The 20,666-nt window shown below is 40.0% G+C and overlaps 2 protein-coding genes across 3 annotated transcripts in view; one reads left to right on the top strand and one right to left on the bottom strand.

Moving 5' to 3' along the window:
- Window positions 1–11,949, top strand: part of ATF7IP2 (activating transcription factor 7 interacting protein 2) — a 34,026-nt gene extending 22,077 nt beyond the window's left edge. The window contains exons 7-11 of one of the 2 annotated variants that reach the window (XM_075285949.1): window positions 476–522; window positions 8,252–8,304; window positions 8,410–8,470; window positions 10,025–10,209; window positions 10,873–11,949. In XM_075285949.1, coding sequence (XP_075142050.1) covers window positions 476–522; window positions 8,252–8,304; window positions 8,410–8,470; window positions 10,025–10,209; window positions 10,873–11,262 — 736 coding nt within the window. In that variant the 3' untranslated portion in view covers window positions 11,263–11,949. Of the gene's footprint in view, window positions 1–475; window positions 523–8,251; window positions 8,305–8,409; window positions 8,471–10,024; window positions 10,219–10,872 lie in introns of both variants that reach the window. The other variant, XM_075285948.1, reaches the window with a different exon arrangement.
- Window positions 11,950–19,416: 7,467 nt separating this feature from the next.
- EMP2 (epithelial membrane protein 2) overlaps window positions 19,417–20,666 on the bottom strand; it is a 46,851-nt gene continuing 45,601 nt past the window's right edge. Inside the window, exon 5 of the mRNA XM_075285959.1 lies at window positions 19,417–20,374. Within this exon, the coding sequence (XP_075142060.1) occupies window positions 20,202–20,374 (173 nt within the window). The 3' untranslated portion in view covers window positions 19,417–20,201. The remainder of the gene's footprint in view (window positions 20,375–20,666) is intronic.

Genomic DNA, 20,666 nt, shown 5'->3' with positions numbered 1-20,666 from the left:
TAATTTGTGTGTGTGTATATATATATATATATATATATATATATATATATATATATATATATATATATATATATATTAGCTGTCTGAGAGCTTTTTTTATTTTTTTGCAGTATATTGGTTTATATGATTACCATCCTGAGGTCTGGTTTATTTTTTAAATAACTGGGTTAAGGTAGGATATAGGTAATGTGTATAGGGGAACCTAATTCAACATAAACTGGTCTTTGTTTATTTGCTTTTCAAAGAGCAAATTCCCCTTTTTCACCACTGAGTTATTTGTATTCCTTGCCCAGAATATTTAGTGGGGCGTACATGGCCTAATAAGTCCCTGCACCAGTCTCTTCCCAAATGAGAAACATTACTCCTTTTTGAATATATATTCTAGTATTTGGATTCCCTGTTTATGCTGCTCAATGTTTCACTTTTCTTATTATTATAAAAAAGTTAAAATAAATTCACTGATTTTTCTTTTCAGCAATCCAGAAAATCGAAACAACAATCCTAAAAAAGTGGACAGTGCAGGTATGAAGCTCTAAAATATGTTAACTGGTTGCAATGTGTTTACTAGTGAAATGCTATATAGTAGTCGCTACTGGCCTTTGTTTGAGTTCTGTGGGTTTTTTTTCGGTTTTATCGTGTTCAGGTTTTGTTTTTGTTTTTTTGGTTTTTTTTTTTGTATTATAACATATTTAAAAAGAAATGAAAGAATAGGAAATTTTGTGAAAATTCTGAAAAAATAGGGGGCAACACGGTGGCACCCTTGCAGCGCTGGAGTCCTGGGTTTGAATCCCTCCAGGAACATCATCTGCAAGAAGTTTGTATGTTCTCCCCATGTTTGCATGGATTTCCTCCCATTCTACAAAGCCATAGTGATAGGGGAAAAAAAAAAAGTATGTTGTGATACCTATGTGGGGCTCACAATATACATTAAAAAAAAAATTCAGAAAAATATGCGATTTTCAAAGTTTGAAATTACGGTATCCTCTTTCTGCTTTATGTTGACTTCAAATTTTAAACGTTCAGTTAATTTTTTTTTGGGGGGGACGTTATGAGGCTTACAGTCTAACAGGAATTTTCAAGAGAAATTCCGAAAGCAATTTTTTTAAGGTACTAATTCAGGTCCAAAGGGGCTTTGAAAGGTCTTTGTATTAGAAACCCCCATTAATCACCCCCTTTTTAAAACTGCACCACCAAAACAATTCAAGACAGCATTTAAGAAGTTTAACCCTTTAAACGCTTCACAGGAATATAAAGCAAAATAAAGGTGAAAAATCTACATTTAAATTTTTTTTTCAATACTCTATTTCTATAAACCTAAAATTTGGACATTCACAAGGGGTTAAAGAAGAAAATACATCCCATAGTTTGTTGTACAATTTCTCTCGAGTACAAATATTCCACATGTGTTGATGTAACTTGCTCTTTGGGCACATGACGGGACGCAGAAAGGGAAGGAGCGACATTGAGCTTTCGGAAGGCACATATTACTTGAAGCGTTTTCAGGTGCCATGTTGCATTTGCAGAGCAAATGAGGCACCAGAACAAAAAAAAAAAAACAACAAAACATTAAATTATCCCGTTTAAGAAAATACACCACTCAAGGAATTTATCAAGAGTTATAAGGAGCACTTTGACCCTACAGATGTTTGTACCCCATATGTCGTATGATATATGGGGAAGAGTATGGCTCTATCGCCCAAGGGCCCACACAAACCTGAAGCCGGCCTACTGTTACAGTAAATTGACCTGTACCTTAAGAACTATAACTACGCCTTATTTTTGGAGTAAGGCTTATGATATCAGTCTTTTTTTTTTTTATTTTTATTTTATCCTGATAGAAATGGATCCCAGTATTTCTAATCCTGGACCAAAACACAAACGCAGGTCATACGAAGCTGGTTTCAAACTTAAGGTTGTGTCAAGAGCAGAAGAAAGCAATAACGGTATTGCAAGTAGCGAATTTTGTGTTAACGAAAAACAAGTGAGGGAGTGGCGGAAAATGAAAGCGAACTTGGAAAAGATTCCAAAGGCAAAAAAAGCTCGACGTGGTTTAACGTCTCCATATGAAGCTCTAGAGACTGAATTACATAAATGGGTTATGGAGTGTCGTCAAAATGGTTACTGCGTAACACGCATGGAAATACGCTTACGTGCCCTTCAGATGGCTCAATATGACACACTAAGAACACCAGGCAGTGAAAATTTTGTTGCGTCAGCAGGATGGTGTACCCGCTTTATGAATAGATTTGCCTTATGTTTGAGGTAAAGAACAAAGATGTCACAGAAGTGGAGAAAATTTCCACCATGAATTACAGTGCGTGTACACTGGATGGATGGATGGATGAAGACTGAACAAACAAAAAAAAAGACTGGAAGAAATTTGGAATGGACGACCAGGAGCTAATATTGTTTTTGTTAAGCCTTCTTTCCAGTTACTAAGCTAGCTTACTAGTTTACTGTTTTTCTTTGAAGTAAATATTCAAAAACATTTAACCTACTGATGTCTCAGTTAATGCAATTTTATTGGTATCTATTTCAATTTTTGAAATTTTCCAGTAGCTGCTGCATCCCCCCCGATCCCAGGCTACTCGAGTATATATGGTACTACCAAGGGGTATACTGAGTATTTTGACCCTACATATGTTTTACAGAATTGGGCCAGGAAATAGAAGATGACATTTTTTTTTTTTCCGTTAAAATCTTGTTTTAACTCCAGCGTCCACCCCAGAATCAATAATGTCTACAACCACCTGTGGCAGTAATAACCTGAAGTAATGGTTTGCTGCATAATGTTCACTGCTTTGTCCTGTTGTTTGACCCAGTCTCAGCCAAGATTTAGCCTTTAGTTAAATATTCTCACATTTGATTTATTATATAGTGATAATACAGTTAGTATAACAAGAAATATTTAATGAGAGTTTCCCTATAAATTAATATTTTTAGAAAAAAAAGGGGATAAAGTGAGTATCCAAAAAATATAGGGTAGCAAATTTAAAACTCTAAAGCTTTTATTAATACCCGCTAAAACATTTACTATAAAATTGCTCCCCCACAAGTGAACCACCATCACCTATCACAATGTAGGATAGCTAGACTACAGATAGTCGCATAGGTCTGATTGGGGGTATAGTAGCCAACACAGATATTCCAGCTACTAGGATGTCAAGGGGAAAGAAATAAATAAACAAGGATCCTCCCACTCCTTTCCTCAGATCCCTTCAACACCCCATATCAGATCCAATGTGTAAGTTGCTTTTGGGAGATACACAGGATGCTCTTATATTCTTTTGTTATCTCACTCCTGTGTCAGTATAAATAGCAACTAAACTAGCTGTTTACAATGTTTCTAACTATTTAAAACAGCAATGTAAATATAGCAGAGTATTCCACTTGCTACACTCAGTTTGCCTTTAGCTGCCTGGACTCTCACACTAACACTAATAGCTCCAGGCACTGATAACTGCCTAAATTCACAGCACTATTAGCCCTGAGTTCCTGGCCCTCAGCTCTTGGCAATGCTAACTGCTTAACTTTTCAGCAATGTTAGCTTCACTGGTAACAGCCTGACATGTTTCCTTACTGCTCACTGCAAGTAATTCATCAGAGGCTTCTCTAAGATAGCTTGCCACTTCCTAAAATAAGTGATTGTTTCAAAACAAGGAGAGCCTAGTCACTGCCCCGCTCCCCCCTTGGCATTTTTTTGCAGCCATGAGTGAGAGTGGAGACATCAGATCTTTTAAAGGAGAGGCTCCGCCCTCTCACTGGGGCTCTGGCCAATCAACATCCTGCCTCCAGAACCTATTTCTCCTTCAGATCAGGCCGTGCATGCACACTAAGTTTAACCCTTGCATGCCGCCAAGGAGATCGGCTCATTTTATAAGCCAAACCTCCACCATGTAAACTATATATATCCAGGACATATATACAGGGCTAGTAAGCAGCCACTGAACGGTAGGTATACTGATGTTCCAATGCAGACAGAATACACTAGTGAGGGCAAAACTATTCACTTACGCCTTGATAACCAAGCACCCCCTATCATTTAGAGGTTTTCATAAATAAACACTGACCGCAGGGGTAAAAAAGAATATAAGAGCGTCCTGTGTATCTCCCAAAAGCAACTTACACATTGGATCTGATATGGGGTGTTGAAGGGATCTGAGGAAAGGAGTGGGAGGATCCTTGTTTATTTATTTCTTTCCCCTTGACATCCTAGTAGCTGGAATATCTGTGTTGGCTACTATACCCCCAATCAGACCTATGCGACTATCTGTAGTCTAGCTATCCTACATTGTGATAGGTGATGGTGGTTCACTTGTGGGGGAGCAATTTTATAGTAAATGTTTTAGCGGGTATTAATAAAAGCTTTTGAGTTTTAATTTGCTACCCTATATTTTTTGGATACTCACTTTATCCCCTTTTTTTTCTGATAATACAGTTAGGGCCAGAAATATTTGGACAGTGACACAAGTTTTGTTATTTTAGCTGTTTACTAAAACATGTTCAGAAATACAATTATATATATATATATAATATGGGCTGAAAGTGCACACTCCCAGCTGCAATATGAGAGTTTCCACATCCAAATCGGAGAAAGGGTTTAGGAATCATAGCTCTGTAATGCATAGCCTCCTCTTTTTCAAGGGACCAAAAGTAATTGGACAATGGACTCTAAGGGCTGCAATTAACTCTGAAGGCATCTCCCTCGTAAACCTGTAATCAATGAAGTAGTTAAAAGGTCTGGGGTTGATTCCAGGTGTGTGGTTTTGCATTTGGAAGCTGTTGCTGTGACCAGACAACATGCGGTCAAAGGAACTCTCAATTGAGGTGAAGCAGAACATCCTGAGGCTGAAAAAAAAGAAAAAATCCATCAGAGAGATAGCAGACATGCTTGGAGTAGCAAAATCAACAGTTGGGTACATTCTAAGAAAAAAGGAATTGACTGGTGAGCTTGGGAACTCAAAAAGGCCTGGGCGTCCACGGATGACAACAGTGGTGGATGATCGCCGCATACTTTCTTTGGTCAAGAAGAACCCGTTCTCAACATCAACTGAAGTCCAGAACACTCTCAGTGAAGTAGGTGTATCTGTCTCTAAGTCAACAGTAAAGAGAACACTCCATGAAAGTAAATACAAAGGGTTCACATCTAGATGCAAACCATTCATCAATTCCAAAAATAGACAGGCCAGAGTTAAATTTGCTGAAAAACACCTCAAGAAGCCAGCTCAGTTCTGGAAAAGTATTCTATGGACAGATGAGACAAAGATCAACCTGTACCAGAATGATGGGAAGAAAAAAGTTTGGAGAAGAAAGAGAACGGCACATGATCCAAGGCACACCACATCCTCTGTAAAACATGGTGGAGGCAACGTGATGGCATGGGCATGCATGGCTTTCAATGGCACTGTGTCACTTGTGTTTATTGATGACATAACAGCAGACAAGAGTAGCCGGATGAATTCTGAAGTGTACCGGGATATACTTTCAGCCCAGATTCAGCCAAATGCTGCCAAGTTGATCGGACGGCGCTTCATAGTACAGATGGACAACGACCCCAAGCATACAGCCAAAGCTACCCAGGAGTTCATGAGTGCAAAAAAGTGGAACATTCTGCAATGGCCAAGTCAATCACCAGATCTTAACCCAATTGAGCATGCATTTCACTTGCTCAAATCCAGACTTAAGGCGGAAAGACCCACAAACAAGCAAGACCTGAAGGCTGCGGCTGTAAAGGCCTGGCAAAGCATTAAGAAGGAGGAAACCCAGCGTTTGGTGATGTCCATGGGTTCTAGACTTAAGGCAGTGATTGCCTCCAAAGGATTCGCAACAAAATATTGAAAAAAAAAATATTTTGTTTGGGTTATGTTTATTTGTCCAATTACTTTTGAGCTCCTAAAATGTGGAGTGTTTGTAAAGAAATGTGTACAATTCCTACATTTTCTATCAGATATTTTTGTTCAACCCTTCAAATTAAACGTTACAATCTGCACTTGAATTCTGTTGTAGAGGTTTCATTTCAAAACCAATGTGGTGGTATGCAGAGCCCAACTCGCGAAAATTGTGTCACTGTCCAAATATTTCTGGCCCTAACTGTATTTAGTTCATGACTGACATAATGAATGTGCCCAGATCCTGTAGCTGTTTTCCACCAGAGAATATATTTCACCCTCTGGAATAATGATCTTTAAATTGATTGAAAATGTCATTATAACCGTTCCCAGATTGGTGGGCCACAACAATTGATTTTCTAAGATCATTCCTGATGTCTCTTTTTTTAGCTTAGTGTTACACATATCTGAATGCACCAAACCAGCAAACTGCCAAAATGTTGACTTTTGTAGAAATGGGAACACTTGCTGATTGATGATTTAATCAAGGTTGTTAGTACCTGGGTTCAATTAAAGCTAGATTCACTTGGTCCGTGTGTTGGTCAGTGAGCGTCTTCTGCCTCTCTGTGGAGAAACCTTTTTTTTAAAACCGGACACAAAGTCTTGCATGTCCAACTTTGTGTCTGGTTGGAAAAAAAAAACAGTTTCGCCGGGGAGAGGCAGAAGACGCTCACAGGCGGTCACGTTGCAAAACCATTCAAGTGAATGGGTTTGAAAACTTACTGCCGGGTTTCCGTCTCCTGTCCAGTTTCTCTCGGCAGGAGATGGAAACCCCAAAGTGGAGACCTGGCGCAGGTGTGAACCCGCCCTTAGAGGATTTCATAGTGTGTTCTGTTTGCTTCTATTATGGCTTAGGGTATACTCACTATATCGAAGAATTACTTTAGCATTCAGTAACAGACCAGTATCTGTGGCAGGCCATTAAAGTGGATAAGCAGTTCTGAGTTCACGGTCTTACCAAGTTTCAGTAAGACTTTGGTGGTTCTAGTAGGGCACAATAGTACTTAAAGTAAATGTTCATCTGATTACCATTTTTCTTTTTTAGCCTATGAAAGTTCAGAATCCAATACCATGTGGATCTTAATCATAGTTAGAGCTTTGCTTTGCTTTTCTGAAACAGAGCACTAAATTCTCATAGGCAGAATTCTTTAAAACCCCTCTAAATGTGCTTATTTTCAGAAGACCTTACATGTCCTTCTGCACAGGCGGTTTTATATAACACTAGAAAGTCAACAGTGTGCTGAATTCAATGCACTGTCGGCTTTCCCATTATGTGCCCCGGCTCAAGAGACCGTCCTATATAAAACCGCATGTCCAAGAAGACATTAAAGGTCCTCTTTAAAGGGGTTTCCCCATCTCAAGGATCCTATCTATACTGCTAGCTTATGTGACTGTAAGACTTTTCCTAAATAGATTGCTTAAGCAAAACTGCTTCGTTTGGCTGCTATCTGAGATTATTCACTTCATGGTTTACACTGTGTTTCCATAACCACGGACCTGGGGATGGTCATATATCTCCGCCCATTACAAGTGACGTAGCTCCCTGCTCTCAGGAGGGGGAGCTGAGTGCTTGGAGTGAGCTTGTATTTCTGAGCTGTTTATCTCCAGCTTTTCCATTTATCAGTCTGCTAATTGAATTTTGCTGGTAAAGGCGGAGACAGGGAGTCTGTTACCTCTGTATGTAATTACAGACCTAAAAGTGAGTATATTGCAAGCTGACTCTTGGTCCTGTAGCATGTATGTTTGGGATTCTCATCACCTTACAAATCCAGCTCTGCTACATCAGCTTCATATTGTGCATCTTCCAGTGATACTGTGGTAATTTATTTAAAACTATCCCTCATTACTGACTGCAAACATGCACTGCTATGAAGAGAGCTAGCAGAGCTGGCTTTGTCTGTGAAATAGCAAGTGAAACTCCGCCCACCAATTTACTGAGAAAACCAGGAAGTGAACAGAGCAAACAGCCTGCAAGTTGGTGAAAGCGAGTTGGAAATACCCCTTTAAGAGCTTACTGTTTCATTCAATGTACTAATAACACAGTGTGCGGAAAGCTCCCTCCAGTGGTGGGTACTTTCAGCCGGTGTATCTCTATGCAGATGATCTGGAGCTCTATATCAGAAAACTTGACCTTCAATATCTGTGGTCATATATTAAGAAATTAATCCACATAGAATTTTGGATCTAAGAATGTCAAGATTATGATGGCTGGACATTCATTGTAAGGCTGACAACTCCTAGGGCCTCATTTGGTTCTTGAACCATTGGATTAGGATCACTGCTCTAGAGCATCAAGCATCCTTGATCATATTTGGAATAGATATGTATAATATCCAGTATAACCAATATTTTTCTTTTATTAGCCATGCAAAAAATCATGGAATCCATCAAGGAGCATAGGAAGAAGGCCCAAGCGGTAGGCACTGCGTATAAAGCTGTTGTTTGTGTCATATTGTTCATACATTGTGTTATAGCTTTCATAAGTATGAAATAATTCTAGAGCTTTGCGTGTCTCCAACAGGGAAAAACTGTCAAGGCTGTAATTGACCTAACCGATGATGAGGAGCAAAGATGTGATAAAGGTACCAAAATAGTTCAGGCATTGTTATATTAGCATATTACTGGATTATGATCACTAAGTCCACATTCACATCTGTAGAATCCATTCGTATTAACATGCAGATTCTAATGAGCATTCCAAACATGTCTGAAACACAAGGAGATTTGCATTAGCTGCGTTCTGCAGATTTCTACAGTATGGCCACATCCAAGTTATTTGTTTCCATTTTCTGCAGCATATAAAGGGTCTATAAAACCTTGTTACCCTTACGTCATACTTTATTTTAGATGGATTCAATGTCAACTTTTGAAACAACTTGTAGTTGATTCCGCAATGTGTGAACATACACTTATAGTCAACTATGAAAAAAAAAATGCCTTCCCAACTAACGTCATTAAAGTGATCCATCATTAATATCAGAGATGGGAATATCTACAGGTCACTGTATAGTACCTGATAAGTGTCTGTTCTATCTAGAATGAAGCTGGCCGCTCTATCCAAGATGAGAAAACAGCAGAGCTGTAGGTTCACATTCGCACTTGCTCTCTATTGTTCGGTTCCTTTGGGGGACCAGAACAATGGAAAACAAGGACCGCTAAAGAAGCAGCTACACAATTAGCCTGGCGGACCCATTGACTATATTGGAGTTTGTAGGGTGTCAGACATTTTGAAACTGGAAGCGGTGGTGGACAAAGTCCAATGGAGACTGATGCAGATGTGGACCTAGCCTTTCTTGGCTCTTTCAGTAACCCATATATATGAACGAAGTGGAGACCCCCACATTCACAGCCACCTCCCCTCACTATCTCTGCCCATATGGGGCCATTTTATCACATCTGCCCAACATAAGTGAAACCCCTACCTTTTGGAATCCATACTTATCAGATATTTATGACCTATCCTGTGAATATGCAAGACATGTCTGATATGGGAATATGTACGATCAGGAGATCTCTAAGCTGGGGGGCTTTCAGTGCAGAGTGCCCAAGAAGAGAACTTCCCCATTTATATTACATGAGACCTGCATTTCTCAGTTATACAAGATCTTTTTTATAGGCTGGGTTCACACGGCCGCCTCAGGTTCCAGTCCAAAATACGGGGATAGCTGCGACTGGATGCCAGTGCACTGCACCGTTATCCACCGCACTCCGCTCCGGATTAGGCCCAAATGAATGGGAGGGAGGAGGGAGTGTCTTCAGGTGGATGTTGCAAGGCGACTCTGCCTGAAGAATGAGAGTAAACGGCTCCCGGAAAAAAGAACTGAATGGCTCCCATTGATTTCAATGACAGCCGTCTTTTTGGTCAGGATTTTGAGGCGGATACGGCCTCAAAATCCTGACCAAAATACCCCGTGTGATCTCAGCCTTATAGATCCATCAGAAGTCCTGGAGAACCCCTTTACCCTGCACTTATACTCTATAGTGATAAATGAATATCCTAAACCATCAGTTTCACATGATGGCTGATACCGTATCATATACATATATCTGCAGTTCTACAGTAAATACATTTGCTGTCTTTTCCGTAGTTCTACAAAATATATTGAAATGTAATAGAGGTTTTCTGTGTTTTTCAGATCCAAATATGGTAGCTGAGCATTCTGTATCGGCGACATCGTCCGAGGAGAATGGCAGTGTTGGAAATATTTTTGACAAATACTCTGTCAAGAACAACCTTGCATCGAGTAACAGTAATGATGCTGCTCCAAGTGACAACGTGAATGAAGACAAACAGTCAGTCCCTGAATCTCCTGCACCAGAGGTAAAAGAGGTAAGAGAAGAGCTGGTTATAAGGAGTAGAACTGGAACCACTGGCCCCGTGTTCAAGTACATTACAATGGCCTGCAGATTCTCTGCCGGTATCACTGCGCCTTTCTCCCTATCCATTGTGAAGTGTGAAATCTGTCATGGGTGTAACAATATTTAGCATGTCCTCAAATACACAAAATGACTACGTATAGGGATAATTTGTAGTCTGTTGTCACAGAGATGCAATAAGAATGTATTTGAGCTGTAGACACATGGTAGGATGTTACAATTGAAATTGGTCTGCAAAGTTTCACCTTTCTTGCATCTTGGAGGCTTTTAGACTAATAAAAGGTGGTAACAAATCATATATAGGTTTTATATGGGGGATCTGCAATAACCATAGTCTGAGTGAATGGGATTTGAGACGTGGAGTAGATTTTGCCACCACTCTTGCCCCATGTTGACCACCACACTTTAGCATGTTCACCTCCAAAATATATTTTCTCTTCTAATGTATTTCAGTGACAACATAAGAACGGTTCTTCCTTGCAAAATGTTTATTTTTCCATTATGGTCCTACCCTACTATTATGGCCCTTTGTTTGGTACTCCATTGGTATTTCCGGTGGACTTCGTAGTCACCCATATATTTTTTTTTTTCTCCCTTTTCTCATCAGAATCTGAAAGAGTCAGCGGCCAAACTAAAAACGGATCTCACAGGGTTAAAGCCTCCGCAGAAGCCTCAGCTGAGACTTGCTCAAGTCCAGAACCCTAAAGGCATTGCCCTGTCATGGAATGTCTCCAATGTTGATTCCAGCTGTGCTCCTGCCAAAGCCTATTGCCTTTATGTACATCAGGGAGATCCGAACAGCCCCAAAAAACTGTGGAAGAAGATTGGTGAAATCAAGGCGTTACCCTTACCAATGGCTTGTACGCTCACACAGTTTGTTGAGAACACTACTTATTCCTTTGCCATGAGAGCCAAAGATGCCAATGGACGCTTCGGACCCCTGTGTGACATACAGTCTACCACGTTAAAGCCTCAAAGCTCCTCTAAGAAATCATAGCTGGTCTATGTTTTACCTATTATACAAAGTACATTCGTCTTCACTCATATTGAGTCATGTTTAGTTTTTTCTTACGTTTAGTCTATTTTAAAGTCACTTTTTGTTTGAGTAGTCAGTATTTTACCGCTTCCTTTTGGGATTGTGCATGGGTGGAGGGTTATTTTTCTGTTTGTATTGTGTGTCTTAAAAATAATATCAGCAATCCACAAATTCCTTTTAAAGGGATGAGCAAATGGTTGGTGTTTATCCAGGCACAGCTCCTTATCAGTATATGTGGCTGTGACTGGTACTGCACCTCACTGCCATTTACTTTAAGGAGACTGAGCTACAAAACAATGCACAGCCAAACATACACATGAGCCACTGTGCCAGGATAATGCTTAAAGGGGTTGTCCAGTTTTAGACCAAAACTGAAAGTCAAATATTACTGTTATTCTATTTTCCATTATACTTTCTGTATCAATTCCTCAGTTTTCTAGACCTCTGCTCGCTGTCAGTTATTCTATTTACTTCTAGTGGATAATAATCAGTCCATGTGAGATACAGGCCATGGTCATGTGACTTGTATTGCACATGACCATGGACTGATTTTTATCCGCTTGGAGTAAGCAGAACGAATATCCGCAAGTAGAGATCTAGAAAACCGTGAGAGAATATATACCAGAGAATATACTGGAAAACTTTTCATTGTGCAAAAAGTAAGATTTGTCTCTCCATATTGGTCTGAAAATGGAGAACCCCTTTAAAGGGGCTGCAGCACCCTTTCTTCTGGTTGATGTGGGTCTCAAAGGTACCAGTTGTGCATTCATGACCTCTTCTAAGAAGATGCTTTCAATTTCCCTCCAAACAAAAATCTTTAACACAAAACCATGTGCTGGGAAAACTTTCAACCAGTTAGGAGTTGTCCTGGATTAGATAACTGGCGCTGCTCCCATTCTGATGCTGCCCAGGTTTCTTGCCGATCTGTATTTTCTGGTCCTCCTTAAAGGGGTTGTCCAGGCAAAAATGGACAACACTTTTAACGTTTAAATTGGCTGGGTGCAATGGTGTAAAAAAAAAAAAAAAAAAAAAAAGCATACTCCTCTGTCCCCATTGCTTCGGTATCATCCAGCATCTCCCTGTACATCTGACCCTGCAGCATCTTCCGGAGTTATGTTGAAGTCACTGATTGGCCTCAGCGGTCACATGAGCATGTAGGCCAATCAGTGAAGGGCCTGAATATCACTACCTGTGACATCACAAGTCCTCTTCCTGAGACCCGCTGAGGCCTCAGCGGTCACATGAGTATGTGTTTTTTGTTTGTTTTTTTTCACTGCCCCTTGCTGATTCAAACTTTTAAAAGGGTTGTCCATGTTTTCCTGGACAACCCCTTTAACCGCCCAGTGAACGACTGGCTGAACAGTATTTGCTTCTTGTCTAGAGGGAGCGGGCAGAAAATACCAGCAGAAGACCCATGCATATTCAGAACTGGAGTGTCCAGGATCAGCAAGGTGAGCATTGCATCACCCCAGACGATCCCTAGTTTAATATACTGTAGCTTAACTGGACCTTAACATAGGTTTCTGTATTTAGTTTCTTCCATATTCCTTTCTCATTGAGAGCTATTCAGCATAACATATTTTATTAGTACTATAAGTTTAGCTTAGTATAGGTTTCCTAGTTCTGCTTTCTGGCACTTGATCTGTGCAACACCAGAGGCTGAATTTTTCAGAGTTTTATGTATTTCTTAGAGAACCATTTTTTTCCATGTTCATTTTCTCTTCTGTAGTATCTATTGGCACTTCCTTCCAGTACCTGAGACAGGGGTCTATATTAGTTACTGCGTATTGGGATGACGCCGTAGTACTTCGGAGTTCAGGCAATAGCCGAGGTTTGGTGATATGTCTGATGGAGAGGGTAAGGGTACTTGTGGGAATTTTTTATCTGATGTAGCATAGAACTACTTATTCTTACTTTTGGGTGATTTTTGTATTAAAAAAAAATGAAATGATTTAAATGTTCGTGCCATGGCCATGCAGCTGTCGGCCATGTCGGCCGTCTTCGGCTTTCTACGCGGCTGTGCTGGTTTATCATTGTACATAAAGAAAAATAAAATCAGTTGGTGGATTAAAAAGGGTGCTGATGGTATATCCAAGTGTATTAGGATGGAGCAGATGCAGCACTTGCTTGTGCGCACTCTGTTCTGTTCACTTCATGGCTTCTGCACAACTACAGTGCGGCGCAGCTGGAATGGATTGGCAGCCAAGCAGATATGGGGTTTGAGCAGACAAGGGATTTGACAAAGCTAGCCTGGCAAACTACTTGCCTGCCTCCATCAATCCCATAAACTTTGAAAGGGGGGCATCATGCATGTCTGACTGGTGCTCTATTCAGACTTGTTCTTGCTGTTATTATGCAGTGATCAGGGGTCTCAGGATCCATGTTTGAGTGAACAAAAGGAAGTCCCAGTGATGGGGGGGGACCCCAGCTATCAGACATTTCATCACCTAGAAAGTGAAAAACATTAATTTTGGGGGATTTCCATTTTAAAGGCCATGACCAAATAGGTCAGTTTGGATCCCATTATGAATCCATCAGGTTTCTTTAGGAATTTTATTTATTTATTTTTATTTTTTTTGCATTGGCAATATGGAGATGTCCTAAATCTCCCCTGAAGTCTCCATATCGGCTTATTCTGCTCTCCTCATTGAGTACACAAACCTGCTTGTTTATGCCGAAGTCTTCAGGGATAGCCGTTTGCCAATGGCTATTTATGGCCACTTTTAATGGGACAACTGTCCATCCATTCAATTCAAAGCTTCAAGAGTCCAACCTTTCTCTTTAGTCAGTGTTTTGGCTGCAAGTCTAAGCCCATCTAAGGGGGCGTTCACACTAGCTTCTGTCTGGCCACCGTGATTCTGATGAAATTGCAGAAACAGCTTGGGGACGGCTTGCATACGGTCAGTTTAAAAACACGTTTTTTTTAATGGGCTTTTAAAGCAATCCGCAGATGTCCGTATACAGCCCCTCGGCCGTGAAACTACTTTTTTGCACAGACACAAAGTCGGGAATGCATGTGTTTGTGTCTGTGCAAAAAAAAAAGCGGTTTAACGGTGAAATGGCTGCATACGGACACCTGCGGATTGCTTTTTTAAAAAAAAAAAAAACATGGAAATTAATGGATTTTTAAATTGACCATATGCAAGCTGTCCCGAAGCTGTTTCTGCAATTTTTTTTTTTTTTTTTCACCAGTTTTCTGGCATAAAAACAAAAGCCATGGGTTTGCAACTTTTTAAATGCCCCTTGCAGTAGGAATAGTTGCAACTGGTGATTTTGTGTTACCTATGTCATGATTCTGAAAAGCGGGTGGGTCCATCAGCCCTGCCAAATAATAGGCATAAATGATGCTGCGAGTCCAAGGGGTAGTTCACATGGAGTAAACGCGCTCATTTTGGAAAAATACACATTTAAAAAGAAGACTCCCATTGACATTTTACATGTGTATTTTGACGTGTTTTTTTTTTTACACGTGGAAAAAAATGTCATTGAAGTCAGTGGGAGTCTTATTTTTTTTCATGTGTATTTTTTACACGTGTGTTTTGCCAAAATGAGCGCGCGTTTACGCCATGTGAACTACCCCTAAGACCAGGTTCACATCTGCATTCGGTAATCCATTCCAGGAGTCCGCATTAAAAAGCACATAGCTAAGAAACCACACGGAGCCGACAGACTATAATAAGGTCTGGGTGGTTTCTGCATGAAAGATGTAGAGAGAAAAGTGCTGCTTACGCTGGGTTCACACCTGCGTTCATGTCTCCGTTCTATGGTTTCCGTCTTCTGCATGGCAGAAGACGGAAACCATAGACCGGGTGCGGCGGTGAGCGTTTTAGACTCTCCGCCGCGAAACCGGATTTTTTTTATCCGGACACAGAGTACTGCATATCCGACTCTGTGTCCGGATTAAAAAACCCGGTTTCGCGGCGGAGAGCGCAAAACGCTCACTGCCGCTCACGGCCGGACAGCTTTCTCACCCATTCAAATGAATGGGTGAGAGAGTCTCCTGCAGGCTTCCGTCTCCTGCATCTGTTTTATGCAGGAAACGGAAACCTGCAGTAAGGACAGTGAACGCAGATGTGAACGAGCCCTTACAGTGCTTTTCTCTCTGTAGGAATCATGTGGACACCGAGCCGAAAACACACAGTTTCTTAGCTAACCTTTTTAATGCGTCTAGGCTTCTGTTCGGGAGGTCCCCAAGCAGACTCCGCAAACGGAATACCAAACACAGATGTGAACAGAGCTGAAGCCAGGTGTGTAGATTTCGCCCAAAGCAAGTGGCCTAGCAGAGGGTGCGCATCGTCCTAAATCAGGCTTGCTGAAGCCAAAAATATGAAGACTAATGTTGAAATGCAAGTCTTCAGAAATCTTTTTTTTTTTTTTCCCTTGACTTTGAAAAATAAATAAATAAATTGCTTTAGACGTTTCATAGCAGAAAAAGGCAAAAAGCAAAATTCCAATTCTCAGGGAAGAATTAAAATATGATATATAGCACATAATGGGGGGGGGGAGATATAGTGTAAGATGGGTGTATTGTATGCAAGTCTTGATAAATGGCCTGACTGGTGCAGGGACCAAGAGATTTATGAAGAGGAAAGGAAATCTATATCAGTAAGGAACTGGTGTCACTATCTACTGTAACTCCCTCTGAAAACTGCCCCATTTGCACAGATCAAGACTTGAGATGCAGATTTGATGCAAGAAAGTGGCTTGCGCCTTTTCTGGCACAGAGGAATTGATGAATTTGCCCCAGTAGGCCTAGTAGTGGAGACGCTTCATTTTTGTACCATATTCTAATTTCCGTCTTCCAGTTTTATATGAGAATTTTCATTACCGGGGATTGTTGATCGGATTACCTGCCGTACTAGAGATCTAGTTCACTGCTGCTTAGTTTTCTTATGGGCTAGGTTCATTTGATGAATTTTTTTTACATTTTTTTAAAATCTAAGATCCTTGACAGGATGCCATATACCTGTAAGTGAGCTACCAAAAAGGGAAAAAATAAATGAAATAAAAAAACCACTAATGTTGCCTTTGTTTACACCCAGTTTGCTCGTATGCCATAAACTCAGATTTGTGTGTTGTAATATGGCAAACATGATAAAACTGTTCTCGACGGGACAAGTGGTACAACACCCCCCCCCCCATCCCTTTTCACTATTCAGTACATGAGACGGGAACTGTTTTTCCTTCTTCAAATCTTTTTTGGTTTACCAGATCACCAATGAAAATCTTGCAGGCAGACTCTGCTGGCATCCTCTTGGGCGGTGCTGTTTAACTACAGATTTCTAGAAACATATTACATTTTTATTGGTTTCTTAAAGAGACATGTATGCTATGATTGTTTGCTTTTCATACTGTGTTTCTCATAGTGTTTTTCTGTGTCAATGTAAAATTTGGAATTCTTTTTGGTTATCATCTTAATTAAAATTGTAATTTTTTTTGGTCTTCATAATGATTATGACAAATATGATATGACAAATAATGATATGACAAATGAATTGTTACTAGGGCTGTGCAGTCAGAATTAGAAGAAAAAAAAAAAGCGATTGACTCAAGATTTAGATTATGCAATTTTCAATATGGTATAATTTGTTACATATTTATGGGGGGATATATATATGTGTGTGTGTGTGTGTGTGTGTGTGTATATATATATATATATCCTACTAACTTTAAAACTGTGAAAGTTTGTGTGTTTGTTACTCTTTCACGCAAAAGCAGCTGAACGAATTTGGATGAAATCTGCACAAAGTTTGTAACCTTGATTAATACATAGGCTACTTTTTATCCCAGTAAAAGACATGGCTTCAGGACTGTTATGAATTTATGTTCACATACTATATTACAGTAAGGAAAATGTTTGTTCTCGTACCGTGCCAGTGGGTTGGAAATATAAAAAAAAAAAAAAAACTTGATAGTTTTCAGTAGTTGATACCTTTTTAATGGCTAACTCATAATGATGACAGATTACAATGTTTCAGAACGTCTAGGTTCCTTTCTCAAGTAAATTTAAAGCCGTTTACATTGTCTCTACCAATTACTAACAACCCCCCCCCCCCTTCCTCCTGGAATTCTAACCCCTTTTTTGTATATAAATCTGCTCCTTCAGAAATGGCTTTAAATTTACTTGAGAAAGGAACCTAGACGTTCCGAAACGTTGTAATCTGTCATCATTATGAGTTAGCCATTAAAAAGGTATCAACTACTGAAGACTATCAAGTTTTTTTGTTTTTTTATATTTCCATACTATATTACACTGCTCCTGCAGCAGCTTACCTCAGGTTCTGATAAAGCCAGGTCTGTTATCTCTCTATGTAGATATACAGCTAACCCTGTGTCCATTTGTGCACATGTATTTGCATATTATCTGATCAGCTCCAGGCAACATGCTGACACACTGGATAGGAAAACACCTTTAATCCAAATTGGCAGTTTGCTAATTTTAAACATGCCAGGAAAAAGAAAATTGAATTTGTTTGCAATTCTAAAAAAACGAGAGCTATGAAGGTAGCCAGAAATCAACAGAGTTCTCAAGCAAAGCTCAGGGGGATCATGGACGCCAACAACACGCTCGTTATATGGCGTCCCAGCGAGCTGCTGTGATGCCGGAACAATCACAGGCACAGTGCAAAGAACAAGTTCAGCAGCAGGACAGCTTAAGAGCTGCCGAAGCAGGCAAACCATAGACGGCAGCAATTTCCTGAATATAGGCGGATCATCGACGCCAACAAGATGCAAAGTCACGGGCAGAGGCTAATTATATACATATATCTGCATATACACACCCCTCTCTTTCTTTACGGAGTTTCAGATTGAAAAATAGTGGGATGTGTTGTAACACCAGGTCCAGCCTGTAGCCTAGCGGGGCAACTTCTAATCCCAATTTCTAATGAATGGCATCACATTCTTTTAGAATAGATAAAAGGAATAACACAGGACACATTCATTTTGAAGCAATATTTTTCTTTTGTAACAATAAATTGACCAATTTCCATACCTAGATTTAAAACTACATGCAAAACAGATCTAGGAACAAATCTGCATTTAATATATGTACAGTATTCAAGGTTGTAGGGGTAAAGTCTGGCTATAAATGAGCTAAACTTCCAATAATAAAGATAAAGCAACAATACATATCTGTAAATTGCAAGAAAATGTTGAAATTCCAGAATGTTCAGTGAGTTGCAGCATGCCTAGTTCAGTTTTCCTTTTAGGAGTTATGGGAAAAGTAGATTCTTGTTTCTGGATAAGGTTTCATGATGTAGTTTTGGGCACTTCCGAAAACAAAGCAAGTTCATATTTTCAAATGATTCTTTAAAAAAAAGCAAATTTTTGGTAATATGTTTATTAGTATATGTTGCTTTGCATGTCATGGCAGAAACCGGGAAACAAATTCTGATGTCACTGTAGTCAGATCCCCTATGCTTGGTGTTTAATGGTCTGTTTCACATTTGTTCTCTGTAGAATGTTCCTTGGCACTCTAGCAATGAGGAGGTCTGACTACCAAAAGTTGACAAGACAGTCAGGGGCCGTAAACGCTGCAATTTGCCCGCGGTGTTTTACAGTAACTGCAAAGTGGATGGGAAAGTTTTGGAAATCACAGCATGTCAATTATATCTACGGAAACGCCGGCGGCTTTCCCATAGATATAATTGCAACAGACAGTCCACGGAGGAATATTCTGCAAACTTTCTTTTCAAAGCTCTGCGGGAATAACCGTGATGCGTTCCTGCCATGGTTTTTTTTGTCCCGTGGGGCCTTAGCCAAAGGAGTTTTCAGGGCCATAATGGATGACCTATCCTTAGGACAAATCATTAGTTAAAGATCGGCAGTACACCTGGATCACTACTTCCGTCTCGTTCATCGGTCATAATGCCTGTTTTCAGCTCAGTCTCATTGAAATAAATGGTGATGTGTTTGGAAAGTAGTGAAGAGGGTGCATTGCTCACCCAAACTGTGCAGCCTCTTCAAAAAGTTGATCAGCAGGGTGCCGATTCGCCCCCCATTGGTCTTCAGTTGAGGATCGATCCTAAAGGATAGGTCATCAATTGTTAAGCCTCGAAAGCCCCTTAAGGCTACGGCCCCACGTTGCAGAAACGCAGCTTCTTTGGTTGCAGATTTTGCTGCGTTTTTTTTTTTTTTTTTTTTTTCCTTTTTAGCCAAAGCCAAGAATGGCTACAACAGGAATGAGCAATATATAGGAAGTTCTTATACTTCTCCCTTCTGCTCAATCCCCTCCTGGCTTTGGCTCAAAAAACCACAGCTAAATTTGCAACAAAAACTGCGTTTCCGCAACGTCAAAGCCAACAGTGGCTACAAAATGAATGGGAAATATCTATGAAGTTCTTAGACTTCTCCCTTCTGCTCCATCCACTCCTGGCTTTGGCTCAAAAAACTGCAACAAAAAAAAGCTGCGTTTCTGCAATGTGGGGCCTCTGCCTAAGTGTTCAATATGACATTCACCTACACTTTTACCAAGTCAACAGTTTCAGGGATAAAAAGAAAAAAAAATGTTTCCTAAATGATAAATTGAGATTTCTTATACATGTTATTATAAAACCACCCTATCCCCCCTCCCCTCCCCATGGACCATATAAACTTGTTAAATCTACAGCTACCAACCAAAAAAATATATTTATATAAAATTAACAAAAAAAAAAGTTCAAGTTGTAAAACATTATACATGTATTGTAATATTCTAATTCTTTCCCATTAACCAGAGACGGGCTAATGTTCCAGGATACGTGTATAATGTGTCATTCTTAGCCTTAAACATGCTAAGAAAACAGTACAAGTTTAGGAAACATTACCATTTACTACACAACCACTGAAAAATGATTATATACAAAATGGTTATCTGCATTTGGTGGGTGTAGTAATACAATTCTAGATGCTGCTCTGCCCTATTTACGCTTTCTAAGTATCAAGTACATGATGCTATTGATTAGGGTGAAGGCGAAGGCGATCCAAGCTAGAATAAAGGAGTATCCGAATGAGCCGTCCTGTACAGGCATATTCTTGTGGAAGTCCTCGTGCATGGAAGTGTAAATTGCGGCAGCGATCATAACACACAGACCTGGAAGAATAAGAGGAAAAAATACTGAAGTTAATATATAAAATTCTATAGGTGTAGATATGAGTAAGCGTATCTGTAAGGGTCACATATGCTGAGGTGATCATTTTCTGCGTGGCAAACAGTTTTCTTAATCCATAAAGACCTTAAGGCTAAGACCCCACGGGCCGTATCCGCAGCACTAAAGCGCTGCGTGAACGCATTGTGGTTCTTTCTGCAGCGCTTTTAAGAGAAAGTTCACAGAGTTTTCCTCTGTGGACTTTCTCTTCACACTATATCTACGGGAAAGCCGCCA

The sequence above is a fragment of the Leptodactylus fuscus genome, chromosome 8, assembly GCF_031893055.1.
Source record: "Leptodactylus fuscus isolate aLepFus1 chromosome 8, aLepFus1.hap2, whole genome shotgun sequence".
In the NCBI taxonomy this organism is placed as follows: Eukaryota; Metazoa; Chordata; class Amphibia; order Anura; family Leptodactylidae; genus Leptodactylus; species Leptodactylus fuscus.
Note: the sequence above shows the minus strand (reverse complement) of the source record. Positions and strands in the feature narration are given on the sequence as shown.